The 17,701-nt window shown below is 43.9% G+C and overlaps 1 protein-coding gene and 3 long non-coding RNA genes across 5 annotated transcripts; 2 read left to right on the top strand and 2 right to left on the bottom strand.

Moving 5' to 3' along the window:
- The first annotated feature begins 5,978 nt into the window (after nt 1–5,978).
- On the top strand, nt 5,979–8,522 carry LOC144336243 (uncharacterized). Its single transcript, XR_013407862.1, has 2 exons — nt 5,979–6,790; nt 6,931–8,522. It is a non-coding gene; the product is annotated as an uncharacterized LOC144336243 (long non-coding RNA).
- A 2,121-nt stretch (nt 8,523–10,643) lies between these two features.
- On the bottom strand, nt 10,644–11,346 carry UBE2L5 (ubiquitin conjugating enzyme E2 L5). Of its 2 annotated transcripts, XM_077974159.1 has the most exons (2): nt 11,302–11,346; nt 10,644–11,205 (listed from the first exon to the last, which is right to left on the bottom strand). In XM_077974159.1, the coding sequence occupies exons 1-2, from the start codon at nt 11,326–11,328 to the stop codon at nt 10,864–10,866; spliced, it is 369 nt and encodes a 122-aa protein (XP_077830285.1). In that variant the 5' UTR covers nt 11,329–11,346; the 3' UTR covers nt 10,644–10,863. The 2 variants fall into 2 exon arrangements, with proteins under 2 accessions (XP_077830285.1, XP_028693470.1); XM_028837637.2 differs by having other exon boundaries at nt 10,644–11,346.
- A 148-nt stretch (nt 11,347–11,494) lies between these two features.
- Nucleotides 11,495–17,110, bottom strand: LOC106994207 (uncharacterized). The gene is made up of 3 exons (XR_001440691.3): nt 16,731–17,110; nt 12,552–12,605; nt 11,495–12,013 (listed from the first exon to the last, which is right to left on the bottom strand). It is a non-coding gene; the product is annotated as an uncharacterized LOC106994207 (long non-coding RNA).
- On the top strand, nt 13,379–16,309 carry LOC144336241 (uncharacterized). Its single transcript, XR_013407860.1, has 2 exons — nt 13,379–14,396; nt 16,069–16,309. It is a non-coding gene; the product is annotated as an uncharacterized LOC144336241 (long non-coding RNA).
- Nucleotides 17,111–17,701: the final 591 nt, after the last annotated feature.

Below are 17,701 nucleotides of genomic sequence, written 5' to 3'. Positions count from 1 at the left end.
TGAGCCTGTTGGTTAACTTAGTGCTTCAGGTCACACTGATCCATCAGATGAATCACAAGTGAGGTAGCACTCTCAGGCTCTATCAACTTCCTGTCAACATTTTCCGTTGGAGGCATGAAATGCTAGATTAGAAAAAGCCCTGGCCCTTGTTGCCCAGAGTGCTGCATCTGGCCATGGACCTGGGGCATCGGGTGCTACTTTAACCAGTTGAGCAGAGCAAACCTTTCTGCTATGTATCCATAGTTGGACAAAACAGAAACCACCACTTGTCTCCAGACTCTAAAATATAAAACAGTAATCAGGCAATTGTATGTGTACGGTTTATTTTCTCCACTGCAGAATAAGTTATTTGTTTATTAAGTATGTATTTATAAGGGGCAAAAAAAATGACATCATTAGAACATGGGGAGCATACAAAAGTTATTTTAATTTAATTTCCTCTTTTATTTATTTATTTATTTTTGAAACAGAGTCTTTCTGTCATCCAGACTGGAGTGCAGTGGTGTGATCTCGGCTCACTGCAACCTCCGCCTCCTAGGTTCAAGAGATTCTTGTGCCTCAGCCTTCAGCTGGGACTACAGGTGCATGCCACTGCACATGGCTAATTTTTTTGTATTAGTCAGGAGGCAGAGGTGGGAAGATTGCCTGAGACCAGGAGGTCAAGGATGTAGTGAACTGAGTTCATACCACTGCACTCTAGCACAGGCAACAGAGCAAGACCCTGTCTCAGAAAAAAAAAAAAAAAAAAAAAAGCTGGGTGCTGTGGCTCGTGTCTATAGATGTCTGTAGTCCCAGAACTTTGGGAGGCCAAGGAGGGTTGATCACTTGAGCCCACGAGTTCAAGACCATCCTGAGAAACATGCCAAAACCTCATCTCTACAAAACATTAAAAAAAAAAAAAAAATTAGCCAGGCATGGTGGTGTGCCTATAGTCCCAGCTACTCAGGAAGCTTAGGTGGGAGAATCCTTTGAGCCTGAGAGGTCAAGGCTGCAGTGAACTGAGATCGTGACACTGCACTCCAGCCTGGGCAACAGAGTGACACCCTGTCTCAAACAATTAAAAAAAAAAAAAAAATGGTGCTTTAGGCAGCGTGTTCTGTGGTGTCCCGGCCATTGGAGGTAGAACACTCACTGGGGCTGGGTCAGCGTGGGGCAGGCAAAATGGACCATAAGGGCAGGGTCCAAGAAGATTCCACAGGAATCAAGAGGATGATGGTAGTGTCACCAATTCCAGAACAATGGAAAAGATGCGGTGCTCATTTGAGAAAATGGTTCGCATCTTTAGCCTCTGCACATGTGATTTTAGGCTAATTTTCACAAGGCCATTGAGAGACTTGAAAACCTTTAGGTATTTTCATGCTCCTAGAGTGAGGATGCTCTATGGGTGGGTAGAGGTGGGTTATCTGTGTGGGTTTTATGCACCCCTCTTTACAGAGAGGTGGTAGCTGAACCAGGCAAGGAGCTTCCTGTCCTTTCTGACATATATTTGCTTAATGATCTCTGCCTGCACCGTGTAGAGTTTGAAGAGCAACGTACTGGAACCATGTTTCTTCTGACATACTCTGGCTGTACGATGCACATACTTTCCGACAATATCCACATCAGACACCTCTCTTCTGATTCTAGGCTCCCAGATTGTGGCTTTTGCGTTATCCTGTGAATTGCCTGAATTGCCAGCTCTGGCTAGGCTGGCTTCTGAGCACAGCTTCCATCACTCAGGCTATTGCTCTGTCCTGGCTCAGTCTGTCTTGTCCATACCACACTGGTTATCGAACAGTTGATTGGTAAGGTTGCACTTGACTTATAAGAACCAGCTCAAACTGCTTATGACCCTAAAAGAGATTCGCTTAAAGAAGGTGTTACAACAATTAAGAATACATCAACACACACTTAGATTAAATATTTAGATAATGCATGCATTAAGCAAAGCACTGTTTTAGTTTGATGATAAAATCAGGATCAGCTAGTCACCTGATAACATTTCATAGCTGCTTAATTTATCAATGAAACTCACTGACTTCAATTTTCCAACCTTACACTTGTAAGAAAGACATTAATATTAAAGATTATAGTGATATCCAGTAGAGGAGAAGACAGTAATAAATAATTAGCTTCTTTATGCTTCAGTTGCTTTCCTAAATTACTTATGAAATAGCAACAAATACTACTAGTGCCATTGGGAAAGCTGACATTATCCATTTCTTATTTAACAATGGAGTCATTTAAAAAGGAACAGAGAGAAAAAGGAGGCTGGGAGTGAGAAACTCATTATTGTATTTAAAACAGACCTGGTATCTTTTTTTTTTTTTTTTTTTTTGAGACGGAGTCTCGCTCTGTCGCCCAGGCTGGAGTGCAGTGGCACGATCTCGGCTCACTGCAAGCTCCGCCTCCAGGGTTCACACCATTCTCCTGCCCCAGCCTCCCGAGTAGCTGGGACTACAGGCACCTGCTACCATGCCCAGCTAATTTTTCGTATTTTTAGTCGAGACGGGGTTTCACTGTGTTAGCCAGGATGGTCTCAATCTCCTGACCTCGTGATCCACCTGCCTTGGCCTCCCAAAGTGCTGGGATTATAGGCGTGAGCCACCATGCCCGGCCTTTTTTTTTTCTTTTTTTTGAGACGAAGTCTCACTCAGTTGCCCAGGTTGGAGTGCAGTGGTGCAATCTTTGCTCACTGCAACCTCTGCTTCCCAGGTTCAAGCCATTCTCCTGCCTCAGCCTCCCAAGCAGCTGGGCTTACAGGTGCCAACCACCATGCCTGGCTAATTTTTGTGTATTCTTAGAAGAGATGGGGTTTCAGCATGTCGGCCAGGCTGGTCTGGAACTCCTGACCTCAGGTGATCTGCCCGCCTTGGCTTCCCAAAGTGCTGGGACTACAGGCGTGCGCCACCGTGCCCAGCCAGATTCTGGTATCTTGAGAGGCTGCATGTTTGGCTGAAGGATATCAAAAGCCCGCTAAGCAAGAGAATGGCATTTGTTGTCACCAAAGTAAACAATTTTTATTTCTGCTTTCCATATGCAGGCATATGAGTAAAGAAAACATGGCATATTGTATTTGTACATTTTGGGAAAACATGTAGCCTTATAATCATCATAATACGAAACCCTTATGCTATTAAGTGTTTCCTCACTGCTCTGGGAGTTCTGCATTAGCAAAGGAGATGGAAATTATTGGTTCTAAGAAATTTCAGCTCCAGTATGAATTCTGATATGGTCCAGATTGAAAGAACCACACCTAACTTGTCTCAGTGATGTGAAAATTTATTTTATAACTGTTTCCAGAGCATGTAGTTCAAATATCACAACTTATCAAATATAAACCTCATTGCCAGGAAATTTTCCTTGAGACTGACTGAGATTTTTTAAATTTTCTGATCTCTCTAGGGATGGCAATGTCTCCCGTCCTCCATAATCTCCAAGATTTTTTTCTCTCTGTCCAAAAGAGGAAAGTTTTGGTGGAGACAAAATCCGTGTCCCCAGATAAACATGCTCAAATGAATACATTTCTAGAAAGTTCATTAGCAAAAGTTCAGATAAATTGAGAGTATTTTTTAGGAATTGTCATTTCCTTACACTCTGATAACATCTGTGCCTGCTAGATAAAATGTTTACAATAAACTTTGTAAATCTCCATATTTTTAGAAATCATTTGTGGCATTAAGAGTGGAAACAGAAGAAATAAATGAAAATAAGAAATCATTGATAATGTCCATGAAGTCCTCAACAGTATGTGCTCAACAAATATTATAGGTGTTAACATCATAATATTATTTGGGAATATTTACATTTAACGAAAAATGGTACATATATATTTATAAATGTGAACACATATTTAAATACAGCATAGGTATATATAAACAGAAAAGAGTCTGTCTTTCCTAATTGCCAGAAGTAATCTTTGCTTGGGAATTAATTCATTGCTGTTTGCTATTATTTCTTCTGTGCAGAGTTGGAAAGGAGAGCATACCTGTAGAGGTGTGAAATGGCTCATTTATTTGCATTAATTATTAACTTTGAAGCTTACTAAAATTGTTCTAATCTTAGCATTGAAGCAACTTTGGTCCTTGATGAAATACCTAATCAACGAATTAAAATCGCAAAACATGCTAAGAATGCCACTGTTGTCATGTAATAATGGAATGTGAGAAGGGACTTCAGACATCATCCAGCATAATGCCTTCATTTCACAAGTGAGTAACCTGGGGCCCAAACAAGTAAGGGGACATGTCAGATGGGTCATTCCAAAACTGAAATTTTGCCTCCATACCCAGGCTCTGGCCAGCCACATTATCTGTAAGGCTTTTTACCCTTCTATAAAAACTAAGTCTGGCCAGGTATGGTGGCTCACGTCTGTAACTCAGCGCTTTGGGAGGCCGAGGCAGGCTGACCATTTGAGGTCAGAAGATTGAGACCAGCCTGGCCAACATGGTGAAACTCTGTCTCTACCAAAAATAGAAAAATTAGCCAGGCGTGGTGGCTCACGCCTGCAATCCCAGCTACTCAGGAGGCTGAGGCAAGAGAATTGCTTGAACTCGGGAGGTGGAAGTTGCAGTGAGCCGAGATCGTGCCACTGCACTCCAGCCTGGGTGACAGAGTGAGACTTAGTCCTGAGAAAACAAACAAACAACAACAACAACAAAACCCCCCCAAAAATACAACAAAACCAAGTCTATCTGATTATGTGAGTCTGTGGGACTCCATTACAGCTGGATTGGCCTCTTTGACCTCTTGGGGGTGATGGCCTCGAATACTTCTCAAATACAGAGAAAACAAGTTGGTTCTGAAATGATGGAAAAGAACAGGCCCCAACAAGCATCTCTCTTTAACCTCATCTTTTCTGCTCTACTGTTGTGGATATCCCAAAATATGTGGGCGTTCAGGAATATTACCTCCCTTTAGGATAAAACAGTCCATTGTTTTACTTTTGTTTTCTGAGTTTGTTGTTGTTGGTGGTGGTGGTGGTGGTGGTTTTTGTTTTTTTCCAAAGACAAGGTGTCTCTCTTTTGCCTAGGCTGGAGTGCAGTGGTGCCATCATAGTTCAATGCAGCCTCCAATTCCTGGGTTCCAGTGATGCTCCTGCCTTAGCCTCCTGAGTAGCTGGGACCATAGACATGCACCACTAGGCCTCGCTAACTTTTTTTTTTTTTCCCAGTGTTTTTAGAGATGGGGTTTTGCTATATTGTCCAGGCTGGTCTTGAACTCCTGGCCTCAAGTGGTCCTCCCACCTCAGCCTCCCAAAGTGCTGGGATTACAGGTGTGAGTCACTGCACCAGGCCACCAAGTATATTTTTAAATGAGGTTTTTGAAATAGGTCACGGAATACTCTCATATCTAGGCAGAGAATTTTTAGTGATAATTGGTTATTGATGAGTTCAAGAAACCACTTCTCTCTGATTCTCATGTTCCAAATAGCTGGTCCAGTTGTGCAAATTAGCCTGAAACTACATATGCAGAGCCTAAAGTGGGGTAAGGGTTGGAGGCTCCTCAAAGGCAGGGTGTGGGTCCCCTTTATAGTTGTATCTCCAGGCCCAAGTGCAGCTTTTTGTCATTGGAGGTGTTCAGTGAAGTTTGCTGCACAACTTAATGAAAGAGTAAACAAATTAAATTTCTGGTTCTCCGAGCTTTTCTTTTTATTTTTTTTTGAGATGGAGTCTTGCTCTGTCACCCAGGCTAGAGTGCAGTGGCATAATCTCGGCTCACTGCAACCTCCGCCTCCCCAGTTCAAGTGATTCTCCTGCCTCAGCCTCACAAAGAGCTGGGACTACAAGTGCCTGCCACCGCACCCAGCTAATCATTGTATTTTTAGTAGAGACGGGGTTTCACCATCTTGGCCAGGCTAGTCTTGAACTGCTGACCTCGTGATCCACCCGCCTCAGACTCCCAAAGTGCTGGGATTACAGGCATGAGCCACCGCGCCTAGCCTCTCCAAGCTTTTCATGGGAATAGAAGAGTATCTTAACACACAAGCAAGCATTTGTGTTTTCTTTTTTCTTCTTTTTTTTTTTTTCTTCTTTTGAGATGAGGTCTTGCTCTGTCATCCAGGCTAGGATATAGTGGCATAATCACAGTTCACTGCAGCCTCAACCTCCCAGGCTCAAGTGATCTTCTCACCTCAGCCTCTCAAGCAGTTGGGACCACAGGCATGTGCCACCACAGCTAGCAAACTCTTTTTGTATTTTTTATAGAGATGAGGGTCTCACTATGTTGCCCAGGCTAGTCTTGAACTCCTACACTCAAGTGATCCATCCACCTTGGCTTCTCAAAGTGCTGGGATTACAGACATTTGTGTTTTATGAAGTCGTGTCTCGCAAACTTGATGGTCTAGTGGCTACTTTGGTGAGTCCAAAAAATCAACCAAACAAAAAAACAGAAAACAAAAAACCCTTTTAAACTTTTCTATCCTTTTCTAATAGTCACTGCATAGCATCTTCCCACGTGTAAAGGTGTATCCTTTGAACTTTAGCAGGTGACGTGGGCATGAGTCTCTGTACCTCATGAATTCCTCAGAATTCTATGTCATTCTGAAATGTTGACCTATTTCTCTTGCTTACTGCTGAGGCCAGTAAACTAGCTGTCTTAGCGTCTCACCTCTTGTGGAATATCTCTGGCAAAGCCCGTTTCCAAGTGTCTTGCATTAGTGGAGATGTGTGTTGTATGGTGTCCTCATCAAGAAAAAACACATGTTTGCTTGCTGAAATTTTAGACAATTTCCTTCTAACAAAAGCCCTTGCCTGCCTATCTTTAGAATCCCAGCCTGGGGTGGGCACAGTGGCTCACATCTGTAATCCTAGTGCTTTGGGAGGCTGAGGCAGGATGATCACTTGAGGCCGGAAGTTCGAGACCAGCCTGGACAATATAGTGAGACCCTGTTTCTACAAAAAATGTTTAAAATAAATTAGCCGGCATGGTGGCACGTGCCTGTAGTTCCAGCTGCTCTGGAGGCTGAGGCAGAAGGATCGTTTGAACCCAGGAGCTCAAGGTTACAGTGAGCTATGATCGTGCCACTGCACTGCACTCCAGCCTGTGCAACAGAGACCCTGTCTGTAAAGTAAGTAAATACATAATTAAAAAATTAGAATCCCAGCCTGACTTGTGACTAAATTCGTTCACTAAGTGGTGAGAGATGCTAACATTAAGTGCTGGTATATATGCTGCTTCATAGATGGCCCTTCTGACAACCGTATGTTGTGAAACTGTTTGATGCATGTGGCCCACCAGTAGGAAAAGGCATTGTCCTCAGCACTGTCAAGAGATCAGGCAGAAGTGTAACATATGTATATTTTAAAGAAGGAGCAACAGTTGGGAATGGACAAAAGACACAGCCAGGGCACCCTCAGAAGCCTGTAATTATACTAGTAACCAAACCTTCCCATAGGAGAGCTCATTTTCAGAGAGGTGAAACTGAATCTGAAGACACGTTTCTGAGACATGAATACTGAGATTGCTTTACCTAGGCATCGGCAATAAAACATCTTATGTTGATCACATCTTTCCCAGAGACATCAGAAAAGAACATGACTCACCTCATTGGTGTAAAAAGGACACTCTGCTTCCCTTCCTAAAACCTTCCATGGTATTGTTCCGCTTTTGGTTCTGAATTATAGAAAGATGAATATTTTTGTCCCTGAGCCAGGAAGGCTGTGTGCCATGTGCCTTTTACACAGCAGCTACATTTCACAAAAGTGTGTTTTTTACCTGATTCTTCCTGTGGCATTTTAGAAATTTGCTAACATTCATTTCTTGTGTCCCCAAGGCACCATCACGAGTCAGTGGGAGGAAAAACATTAACTTCACTGAAGCCGGAAGGAAGGTCGAATGGCATGTCCAGAATCACACAGTGACTCAGAATACCTGCCTGGGCAGCTTCTTCATCTGTTAGAAGGTTCACTTTTCAAACAGCAAGAGATATTTATTCATTTTGGAAACCTCTTCTGCTGTGTTTCTAAATGGTCAGCCTCTAGATTAGGGGAGGAAATCACCCAGTTTTCACTAGCTACCACAAGCCAACACAGTGAACATAAAAGCTTGTAGAAAGATTATTCCATCAGGATAAATCTATAGTTGGTTATCATCATGCTTGAGAAGCGTTTTTGGAAGTGAGCTCAAGCTTTGGAAATTGATTTCATAGAGCAGGTCTGTGTCCTCATGACCACCCCACCTGCACCCCAACAGTGTCCCTGCAAGACGAATGCCCTGGAGGAGCAAGACCAACACCATTGCCCACCTGACATTTAAAAATGTTCTCATATTTGGGTGAAAGCAGACTTCAAATATCTGGGTTACCACTTTTTCAGTCTTTTCTTAGATGCTTGCATTGTAGAAAAATGTTAGGTAGAGAATTAAGGCAATTTAACAATCACTTGCCACACTCCAGAAGTTTAGGATATCACCTTTAGGCCAGCTCATGTTTTTAATCAACTCATGATAACTATTGGTTCCAAATGAAAAGTTTCCCTTTTTATTGTTTAGCTGTGGTTGAAATTTGCATTTTTCTCTGAATCAATAAAATAATCTTAGAAGTTGGTTGGCATCTTCTCAGATTTCCCTGCTCCTGTTGGGGCACAAAAATTCTCTTTGGTTCTACTTTACCCCTTGCATGTTAAGCAATCCTAGTTCCCTTACCTTACCTGATCCTTTCCCCTCTCCCTCCAGCTGATGGCTCCTCTCTGATCCTGCTGGGAGGTTCCTGACTACATTCTCCCGGGTAGTTCAGAAATTTACCCTCACCAGTAGCCCTCACTCTCCAAAACAAAAACCAGACAACTCTTTGTTTGGTACTTTATTAAAAATGCTAAAAATAAAAGAAAAGAAAAGAAAAAAAGAAGCACAAAATGACTCATACACATTCCCCCAGACTAACAGGAGGAGTGACTCACCTTCCCTCCTCAGCTTATATCACTCATGTCTTATGGATTAGGACATGGAATCATGTGTAGGTTTCTCTGCCACTTTCTAGAGCCAGTTAAATTCTAAGATCCCCAGAAGTTTAGTAGTCATAAACGATTATTAAATACTTGGGCATCAAATATGGTAATGAAATGAAAATATGTCTTCCATGAAGACACCGGCTATGACAATGACCAGAGAAGAAAATCCCTGGAATTTTAACATGGTGATTTCTCATTGCTCACCAAGATGTGTGGGTTTCCCTTCACTGATGATACTCACACGAGCCACTCCTACTGCACATGACAAAAAGAACTCAAGAAGGCAAACTTTCTTTACAAGTTGAAGGTAAAAGAAGCTAGATTGATAATAGTTTCTATAGATTGATTTATCTTTTTGACAAGTTTAAAACATATACTTAAAATATAATTTAGAAAATGCTTCATCTGCTGACTCCAGAGCCTGAAGTGCAGGGTGGGGTGGGGGTGGACAGCTGCCTACTACAACAGCAGAGCAAGACTGCAGAGGTGCGGCTCTCCCTCCCACACCCTTCTCTTCAGACACCCAAGGGGTCCCATGCACCGCTGGAATCACACAACTAGTTTCTACAGATTTGAGATATGAGAAATTGTAGACACTGGCTTCAGTTATTCAAAAGCAAGAGCTTGGGTTTTTTGATCCTTTAATTAAAGTTCTTGTTCCAAAAAAATGTGTTCAAACACAACCTTTAACAGCTCAATTTCTAAAAATTATTTCATAAAAGGAGGAGAGTGAACAATCCTCTATGTATATGTTCTACAGAACAAATCTTATCACCAATTACTAAAGCAGGGAAGTGCAGCTTGTCAAAAAGGCCTTACTGGAGAGGCGGTGGGGGATGGGGATGGAGAATATGAAAATGTCATTAAGGATGAGAGCCTAGACACGATAAAAGATGCAGCACTTCAGAGCAGCCCAGCCAAAATGAGAGGTGGCAAAGCTACTTTTTTGTCTGTGAAATTTGCATTTGTTTCATTTCCTTTACCAGTGCCATCTGAGTCCCTCCAAGCCACCTCACTTTCTGTTGTCTCCATTTCAGCCTAAAGACACCCCAATTATGGTGTGCCTTCCAGGTATTTCAGTCAGTTTTTTTGGGATGGGGTGGGGGGACAGAGTTTTGCTCTTGTTGCCCAGGCTGGAGTGCAATGGCGCAATCTGGGCTCACTGCAGCCTCTGCCTCCAGGGTTCAAATGATTCTCCTGCCTCAGCCTCCTGAGTAGCTGGGATTACAGGAGCCTGCCACCACACCCGACTAATTTTATTTATTTATTTATTTATTTTATTTTTAGTAGAGATGGGGTTTCACCACGTTGGCCAGGCTGGTCTCAAACTCCTGACCTCAGGTGATCCACCCACCTCAGCTTCCCAAAGTGATGGGATTACAGGTCTGAGCCATGGAACCTGGCTCGCGGGTATTTCAATCTAAATGTCAGTTCAACAGGAAACATCAATTAAAACAAAAATGGATTTCCCACGACCAATACGAATTCCTGTGGCCACTCTCATCCCATTTCCTATCTACATCCACCAAAAAAAAAAAAGCAAGGAATAGAGCATACAATCTCTCTTCTTTTATGTTCTCTAAGTAAACCCTGGGTTCTGGTAGGACCCTGTGTCAACATCCTGCTGTCTGAACTCTTATCCTGTTAGGGTAGCCAGATTTTATGCTTTTAAAACACCAACTAGTCCAATGTATAGTTCCGTCTATTAATGGCCACTTTTTTTTTTTTTTTAGAACATCTTAAATTTTTAATCCTTTCTTTACAGGTTACCTAGACCACTTTTAATTAAGAAAACTGTAGAAAGTCAGTAACTGCTGCAAGCGAACGCCAGGCGGTGGCACGTCGATTTCCACAGAGTCCTTCTTTGCGAGGTGTCTGAATGTACTACAGGGGGTCGGTCTCTGCTCACACTTGCTGGAATCAATCGTGGCAGATTTTAGTCCACAGGTCGCTTTTCCCCATATTTCTTTGTAAACTCTTCAGCATTCTTACAGAATTTTTTACGGTCTTTAGAGTATTCTTCAGCTAGGTCAGCCCGAAGCGGGTGCTCGGGCTGTGGGTCATTCACCAGTGCTATGAGGGACTGGATTACTTGGTCGGTTTTGGTTGCTGGCTTCCAGTTTTCAGCACTAATTACTGGCAGACAGACCTGCCCCTTTTCGTCGATGTTCGGGTGATAGATCTTTGTTTTAAATGTAATCCTCGGTGGTTTGAATGGGTACTCTGCTGGAAAGTTGATTTCGATTCTGAAGGCCCCCTTATTATACGGAGGGTTGTCAGGAACAATAAGCCCTTGCCAAGTCAATAAATTAGCTTCATCAACCTGGATGTTACGGAAGTTTTCCATTCCACATTTGCGGATTTCTTCAAGCTCCTTCATCAGCCTCCTGCTGGCCGCCATCTTGGATTTGGTGCTGCTCCTTTCCCAGAATGCATCGTGGTAACGGCCACTTTCAATGGTTGCATATGTATACACAAATAACGTTCTGATGTGGCAGTTTGAACTTACGCTGAGCAAAGCAACTTGCCCACTGGTTGATTAGAGTGATCATCCACAATCCTACACATTATAATTCTTTTTTTTTTTTTTTCTAGAGCCAGAGCCTCGCTCTGTTGCCGGGGCTGGATTGCAGTGGCGCCATCTCGGCTCACTGCAACCTCCGCCTCCTGGGTTCAAGCCATTCTCTTGCCTGGGCCTCCCAAGTGGCTGGGATTACAGGCACGTGCCACCATGCCCAGCTAACTTTTTTTTGTATTTTTAGCAGAGGCGAGGTTTCACCATGTTGGCCGTGCTAGTCTCAAACTCCTGACCTCAAGTGATCCGCCTGCGTTGGTCTCCCAAAGTGCTCAGATTACGGACGTGAGCCACCGCACCCGGCCTTACACATTATAATTCTACCTGCATATTCACCTGCTGCCTGACTGAAGACTGATATTATATCCAGATCAGATTGCTCATCTTGCATTTCACAGCACAAAGTGAGATCCTTGGTGTTTGAATTTTTTTTTCTGAGGAATTTCTATTAATCCAGTTCATGTTCTCAACAGGAAGTAATTCAGACATGGGAAATGATAAAATGTATCAACTGAGAGCCAAAGAAGATAATGAATAGAGGTCAAATATACAAATATACTCATGCAAAGGGATAGAAATAATATATTTTGGGGCATTTTCACAAAAAGTTATCACTTTAGAGTACAAATGTAAATTATACTTGTTTACCTGAATTTTCAGATATAACTCACTTTGTAGAATATTTAATATCTTGAAACCTGTCATTTTAATTATAAAATTGGACTTGAATTTCTGTAGAACAAGTATTATACCCAGAACGACACGAAAACTTCAGTAAGAAGGCAGCAAAACTTATTTAAAAATCACATATTTAAAGGTAAGATTATCTTTTACAATAAATTATTAATGGCATTGCTCAAAATAAGTTACGGAATATGAATGCAAAGTAGTCAGAGTTATTTTTATATTTGCCATAAGAGCTAAGGAGCTTAAAAAGAAAAGTAGTATTAGAACAACAAAAAATGGGACAGCAGTCACTTGGCTTCAATAAGCCTTCTCTGCAATATTCTGTAAGAAAAGAATATACAAGTTGCATTTTTAAAAGTTACCTTGTTGTGGAAGCTTCTGAATTTTGGAAAGGAATGGTTGATTTTGATCAAAGCCTGGAAGAAATACAGACATTTTGAATCAAAATGTAACAGTATATGCAGAGAGCTCTCTAGCTACAGATAATAAAATCACCACCTAAGCACAGGCTGTGTAGACCAGGACTAGGAAAGAAGTCCATCTGGCAGGAAAATAAGTTAGGATTCAGAGAGCAAATAAGATTGCAGCAGATGTCAGGGTACAGAAAATGATTGAATAAGTAAGAATTCAAAATAGTATGTTTATATGACCTGTCTTCCCCAACTAAAAGCTCCATATGGGCAGGGATTGTAATTTTGTCCATTGCTGTATCCCCAGCTTCTGCGCCAGTGTCTGGCTTATAGAAGGTGCTCCATACATTCCCCCTCCCGACCCCTCACTTTTGTGTAAGCCCTGACTCGCATCCATACTTTTTTTTTTTTTTTTTTGAGGAGTTTCACTCTTGTCTCCCAAGCTAGAGTTCAATGGCGTGATCTCAGCTCACTGCAACCTCCGCCTCCCAGGTTCAAATGATTCTCCTGCCTCAGCCTCCCGAGTAGCTGGGATTACAGGCGCCCACCACCACGCCTGGCTAATTTTTGTATTTTTAGTAGATATGGGGTTTCACCATGTTGGCCATGCTGTTCTCAAACTCCTGACCTCAGGTGACCCACCAGCCTTGGCTTCCCAAAGTGCTGGGATTACAGGCATGAGCCACTGTGCCTGGCCCTTTCCTTTCCTTTCCTTTCCTTTCCTTTCCTTTCTTTTCTTTTCTTTCTTTCCTTCTTTCCTTCCTTCCTTCCTTCCCTTTCCTTTTTTTTTTTTTTTTTTTTTTTTTTTTGACAGAGTTTTGTTCTTATCACTCAGGCTGGAGTGCAGTGGCGCAATCTTGGCTCGCTGCAACATCCGCCTCCCAGGTTCAAGTGATTCTCCTGCTTTGGCCTCTGGAGTAGCTGGGATTCCAGGCACGCCCGGCTAATTTTTGTTATTTTTAGCAGAGACGGGTTTCACCATGTTGGCCAGGCTGGTCTCAAACTCCTGACCTCAGGTGATCTGCCTGCCTTGGCCTCCCAAAGTGCTGGGATTACAGGCGTGAAAACCCTGCCCGGCCCATAAATATTTGATAAGTGAATAAACATAAGCTGAAGTTTCAGAAGACAGATTTGTCCAAGGAAATTAAGTCCCACAAGTATGTGAGGAACACCTAACCAGTACTATGTTAAGTGTCTGCATGTAATGCAAAAGTAACTGTTATCCAAGACTCAGTAATATGGCATGAGAATGCATGGCGCTGGGTGGGGAGGAGTGACTGTCTTTGGGAAGAAGGCATTAGAGATGGTATTGAATGGTAAGTGGTAGGAACGGGAGGGACTGGAGCCCAATGCCAGGCCCTGGGCTTTGTATTCCATTCCCAATCTCCCTGAGAAAAGGAACTACTTCAAGTGCCTGCCTCACTATGTTTCTAGTAGGTGCTCAATAAATATGCATGAACTGGTAAGTAGACAATTGGGAGCCAAGCAGTGCATCCAATGGAGCTGCAGGATCAGCATGCTGGCCAGGACCAGCCAGGGAATCAGCCAGGGCCTATTTCTTTGTTCTCTGACTCATCTAATTGAACAACTGTGGCCAATCCAGGATGGGCATTGTCAGAGTGTGGTCTGAGAACTCCTCCCCCAGGATTAAACGTTAAAATGTTAACCCTCAGGCCCCATTGAGACTTCTTGAATCAAAATCCTGAGGGAGAGAACAGACACTGTAATGTAAAGCAGGTATCCAAGAATTGGGCACTGTGGCTCATGCCTGTAATCCTAGCACTTTGGGAGGCTGAGGTAGGAGGATTGCTTGAGGCCAGGAGTTCAAGACCAGCCTGGGCAACATAGTGAGACCTGGTATCTACAAATAAAAAATTAAAAATTAGGTGGGCATGGTAGCATACACCTGTAATCCTAGCTACTCGGGAGGCGGGACTGGGAAGGAAGATCACTGAGCCCAGGAGGTTGACGCTGCAGTGAGCTATGATTGACTGCACTCCAGAAACTGAAATCCCAAGAGCAAGAGAAACAACTATTTTGGGTGGTCACTGTGGGCCAGGTACTGTTCAAGATGCTTTCACATATAGTAATTTTATTTATTTATTTAATTTTAAATTTGCTGCAAACTCTTGAGCAGACTTACATATAGTAATTTAATATGCAATACTCCACAGAGGTAGTTTGATTATAACTATCTGTGTTTGAGGAAACAAGCTCAGAGATAGTATATAACTTGCTTTACACTGAATGGCAAGTAACTATTGGGGATCCAAATTCCTGAGCTTAATTTCAGAGACCACACACTCTCCTACATCTCACGGCACCTTAGGGGAATGCAGAATCCAGGAAACCAGGACATCATGTTGTGCCTGCCTTCAGGAAATGTACATTCAGCCTCTGTTTGGTTGAATCTGCCCAAATGAATCTCCAGAAATCGAGATTTGAGGTTTTAACATTACATAATTCTAGATCCTAGAGTGTCAAAGTCATCTATGACTTTAATAATCCTAGTAAGACGTCCAAGCACTGGGTGCAGTGGTTTGTCTGAACCAGGACTAATTTTTAGAAAATTCACATGTGCAGAGTGGACAAGTGCCTTAACAGAGTGAAGGCAGAGGTGGGGGAAGACAGCTGGAGAGGTGCAGACTGTCACCCTCACACCTAACACGGCTGTTGGCTCCCACCAACAGTCCCACCCAGGGTGGCCGGGTCTTCTCATGTTTCAGAGAAGCCTAAAGTCTAGCTTTCCATGTGAACCATAACAATTTCAAAATATCCATAACTAATTCAAAAGTTTAAACTACACCCTGCAGGCCAAACAAACAGGTCTGGAAGACAAGTTCAGGCCCATGGAGCTCCAGCATGCACCCTCTAGTTGGGAACATACAAATCCCAGCTCGTTAAGCTACATAAAGTAACTGGGACATGGTTTAGTGAAAACAGTTTCCATCAGAACCTGTCTGTGCATCTGCTGGCATGAAGGTATATCCCTACCACTATTTCTGGTTTAATTTAGGAAAACATGCATTGCATCATCTTTTGATTTTATGCAAGTGTATCAGATGTGGCCCGAAGGCCAAATTTTTGTAAATTGGGATTGCGTCTTTTTATTGCCCACCTTCCCACCGTAAGGATGCCTAATTCTGGTTTTTGAGTGATCTTTAATGAGCACTGGCCAATTTTAAATGTATGATTCCCTGGCCTTTCAGTTTATTTTATTTTTTTGAGACAGGGTCTGGCTGGAGTGCAGTGGTGCTATCTTGGCTCACTGCAACCTCCACTTCCCAGGCTCAAGCCATCCTCCCGTCTCAGCCTCCCTAATAGCTGGGACTACAGGTGTGCACCACCACGCCCGGCTAATATTGTAATTTTTTAGAGACGGAGTTTCGCTATGTTGCCCAGGCTGCTCTTGAACTCCTGGATCCAAATGATCCCCCTGCCTCAGCCTCCCAAAGTGCTGGGATTATAGGCGTTGAGCCACCACACCCAGCCCTAGTTTATTTTAAAGGAAACTAGAGTAAACTCTCTGGGGGAAGAAACTCCAGTTTAATAACACTCTGTATTGTATCTCCTTTATTGTAATTGTATTTGGAGATTTTCCACATGGAACTTCTCTGTACTGAAGCCTTAAACCTGCTGTGTTTCAGAGCAGAAGTTATCCATGTCTGTCTATCTCTCTCTGACACACATGCACAAAAACTAGATATGTGATTTACTATATATGACACGATAAACATTCTAAAACAGTAAGTTTAAAACAACAAATTTTTTGTCATTGCTATTATTTAATGATTTTATCATGTTACTTTATAATGGCTATGAATAATTAATTAGGTTTTGTTGTTTTTAATATCTCCACAGTCTAAATAATAAACCATTTTCCCAATATTGGCATTGCTTTAGAAGAGATTTTCTTATCTATTTTATGGCAGAGTTAAAAAGGTGCCTCTCCCTGTGTCCTAAGTTTTGCAACGTGTGTGCATTTATTACGTGTCATCAAGCGAGGCAGTGCTAAACTAGCAAAGCAGAAATCATCACCAGAGCAAATTAACGCAGTGTCACCCGCTGACCGATGTTAAACGCGGCAGAGACGCACAAGCATCCGTGTGAATGGATTAAAAAGGCACTTACAGGGATGGCCCGCAAAGATCCTAGTTTCAAGACACAACAAAAAGCCTCCAGGAAGTGAAGCCGGCAGGTTCTAATCTCACTTATTTTCATGGCTATGTTTTTTTAATTGTAGTTTTCCACTGTGAAACCAAAGAGCATCAAAGGAGAACAGCCTTTCCCCTCTCCCGGAAGCCTCACGGAGCTGAGTTCCCTGAGCTGCGCGGCCGCGGGTCACGGGGAAGCTGCCCCGCGCGCGGAGCTCCCCGAGCGCCCAGCCCTGCCTGCGCCGCCGCCGCCGCCACCGCAGCCACCGCAGCCACCGCCGCCGCCGCCGCGGCCAGGGAGCTGGGCTGAGCCGAGCCGGCCAGGGCTGGCCGGGGCTGGCCGGGGCGGGGATGGGCGGGCCTGGGCGGGCCTGGGCGGGGCGAGCGTCAGTGGTTATTTATTTATTTAGCGGCTGCAGGAAAGCTCCTTGGCGCTCGCGAAAGCCGGAGACGCCTTCCAGGTAGCCCGGCGCTCCCGCCCGTCCAACAGTTCCCGAGCTTGGGAGAAACTAAGGAACTTGCTTCGCCCGCCCGCCGCTCCCGGGGCCGCGTGCCCACCCGCGGCGCTCGCCCTCCCTGCTCTTCCCCACTTTCTGCCCCCACCTCCGCCCGCCCCACCTTCCCCCCTTCCCCCGCTTTCCCCTCTCCCACCTCCTCCTTCCCGCCCCCACCTCCACTTTCTCTCCCCTCCCACATCCCCCGTCTGCCCCTTCCCCCTCCTTCCCGCCCCACCTCTCCCTGCTCCTCTCCCTCCTCCTCCCCTCCGCTCCTCTACTTTCCACCTCCTCCGCCCTCCCCCACCTGCCCCCCGCTCCCCTCACCACCCCTCTTTCCCCACTCTGCTCCCCCGGCGGCGGGCGGCTCCCTGGCTCCGGCGTGTACAGATTTGGGCAGAATGTGGTTCCAAGGCTCTCGGTCAAGAATTCAGAGGAGGAAAGTTTGCTGGCG

The sequence above is a fragment of the Macaca mulatta genome, chromosome 17, assembly GCF_049350105.2.
Source record: "Macaca mulatta isolate MMU2019108-1 chromosome 17, T2T-MMU8v2.0, whole genome shotgun sequence".
NCBI classification, from domain to species: domain Eukaryota; kingdom Metazoa; phylum Chordata; class Mammalia; order Primates; family Cercopithecidae; genus Macaca; species Macaca mulatta.
Note: the sequence above shows the minus strand (reverse complement) of the source record. Positions and strands in the feature narration are given on the sequence as shown.

Bases quoted from the DNA above. Each gene is read 5' to 3' on its own strand.
- UBE2L5 (XM_028837637.2), bottom strand. From the start codon at position 11,328: ATGGCGGCCAGCAGGAGGCTGATGAAGGAGCTTGAAGAAATCCGCAAA.